General features: G+C 38.1%; 1 protein-coding gene across 2 annotated transcripts in view; it reads right to left on the reverse strand.

Moving 5' to 3' along the window:
- LOC125046642 (secernin-3-like) overlaps positions 1-2,500 on the reverse strand; it is a 35,068-nt gene that overhangs the window by 190 nt on the left and 32,378 nt on the right. For both annotated transcript variants that reach the window (XM_047644479.1, XM_047644480.1), the window contains exon 8: positions 1-2,500. This exon is cut by the window's left edge and continues 190 nt beyond it; it is cut by the window's right edge and continues 197 nt beyond it. In XM_047644479.1, coding sequence (XP_047500435.1) covers positions 2,470-2,500 — 31 coding nt within the window. In that variant the 3' untranslated portion in view covers positions 1-2,469.

Consider the following 2,500-nt stretch of genomic DNA (forward strand, 5'->3'; position numbering starts at 1 on the left):
AAAAAATATATATACTTATTTCCATTCCTTTTTTTTTTTCCTTTTCGCATTTTTTTTTTTATATATAATCTGAACAGCGAGCCTAGAAAGCGAACCAAACACCAGTGCTTCTTCTCGTGATACATACTAAACAAGGACTAAGTCAACTTCTCAGCAACACCACCAGATGGCTACCAGAAGGAAAATCATAATGTAATGTGTTGTCAGGGATTCACAATATTGGCAGAGTGTGCAAAGGCTATAGTTGGGAAGCTTGGTAGTGAAGCTCACAATTCACAGGATACTGGAATGTGGTTTTTGGCCATCACAGGAAGCCAGTTTTAGATGCATCTATACATTAGTTTACCAGTAGTCAGTTTCTCATTTTATTTTATTTTATTTATCTATTGTTTTAATACAGACATACCAATCATGAGAGTAGGGGGAAGGAGGTTGGATAATCTTGTCCGAGGCACTTCTATGAAAGAATGAATATGTAATTTACACTTTAAAGAGAGAAAAAAAGCATGACATGGTTAATCTGCATTCCATGACATTATACAAGCCCTTGAATTATAATTAAGAATTGACCAAGCATGTCATTCTTCCCCTTCCATTGCCTTATGTTGGTCAGTAATGTCCAATCACTGGGCAACACATCTTACAAAAAAGGAAATAAAGCCAACCACTGAAAAATCCTTCAATGGAAGCATCACCCTTTCAAGGGACAGCATCAAGCTTTGTTCTCTCCAAAAATTGAAAAATCTGTTTTGTAAAATAGCTACATACTGACATTTCCAAAAACTGGTATCAGCTTCTTGGCTGCAAACACGATTTTGGAGTACACAATAGGTAGACAACCAGGGCAAGAGTGCTGCTGGATCAAATGTTAGGTCTCCGTCGTCCAGACTTATTCTTCCAAAGTCCAATGAGACTTGATATGTTTAGGAAAAAAGAAAAAGTGTACAACCATTGCCATGGGATATTGCCACATCTCTTCGCTTGCCATCCCTTTTTCTTTAGAGCTCATACTAAACATATTAATCTCACAATAAATGCTGTACTAAAATGCAAAATACCAATGAGAAAATATAAATCTGACCCAAAAAATAAAGAAAACTACAAAAGGCATCCTGAAATTTCTACAAGGATATTTTTCTCAAGACGTTTGACATGTTATTGCAGAACATAGAATGGACTTCTGTTCTTGGAATGGAAGGAGAGCATATGATATAGAGGCCACTTATTCCAATTATTGCCAATCTTATTTCCTCAGAAAAACAAACCGCCAAAACCTGGAGGAACAAATGATCATAATAATTATGACAATAAAACTATAAGGATAATCACGGTATTGCTACTCTCCTCCAAAGTCACCAAGAATCCTACTTGGCCGAGTCTAAAGAAACAGCACTCTGAGTCAAGGTCATAATTTTTTCTCTTTCTTTTCGCTTTATAAATGCATCCTGAAGTTAATATCACAAAATCTTTGGTACCATATCACCAGGAAAGTATGTACCGCACCCCTCTCATTTTCCAGGCATGCACTGCCATACAGGAGACTGTGAGTGAGTGAGTAAGTGTGAGTGTGTGTGAAAGTGAGAGTGAGAGTGAGAGTGAGAGTGAGAGTGAGTGTGAGAGTGTGTGAGAGTGTGTGAGTGTGTGAGTGTGTGAGTGTGTGAGAGTGTGTGTGAGTGTGTGTGTGAGTGTGAGTGTGAGTGTGAGTGCACGTGTGTGCATGCATGTATATGTGTGTATGTGCATGTATATTTTTTCGTGCACAGTTCTTATCTTTCTACAGAGAACAAGTCTCGAAGCCTTGCCACCCCCCTACCCCCTGCCTTTCCCCTGACAAGTGGCCTGCATCCCCTCTGCATGGTGACTTAGCACTTGTCCACAATAGCCTAGTTGCATTTGCTGTGATTCTCTTCGGGCTAATGCTTGTGGCAGCGGTCACCTTGCATCTGGGCCTCTTTTGCGGTGATTATGATAATGTGTTAACTACAGACTACTGATGTCGTATTTGGATGCTTAAGTAGTACCAAAAAATCTTATCAATAAATACTGTGGCTTAGGAAATCACCAAACGTGTGATGCCAGTGGAAGAACTCATTTGAAAACTTTGCCAGGAAATATACGCTCATGCACAAAGGCTCGTTTCCACTTGGGAAAATGATAAAACTAAAAAATTTCCTTGTTGCATATACTGCAGTTTATGATGATGAGCCAGTCTCCTCCTAGTAAATTTTTAATTTTATTTTTCTATAGACTGGTTCAGCAGGCTTTGAAATGATAACAGTAATTAAAGAATGTTACAAATAATATTCACCTTTTTTAGTTTAGGCTATAAAAAAGGATGATAATATAGGTAACAGGATGAGGTTACAGCTATCATAAGCCTCCAAACTAAGAGCCTGAAAGTCAACCCTGTTGATTTACAAACTAGCATGCATGTTTTGGTATTATGAAAGAGGAGCAAGGAATGAAAAATTACTTATAAAACTTGAGCTCGGAATCAACA

Source organism: Penaeus chinensis, chromosome 39, assembly GCF_019202785.1.
Source record: "Penaeus chinensis breed Huanghai No. 1 chromosome 39, ASM1920278v2, whole genome shotgun sequence".
In the NCBI taxonomy this organism is placed as follows: domain Eukaryota; kingdom Metazoa; phylum Arthropoda; class Malacostraca; order Decapoda; family Penaeidae; genus Penaeus; species Penaeus chinensis.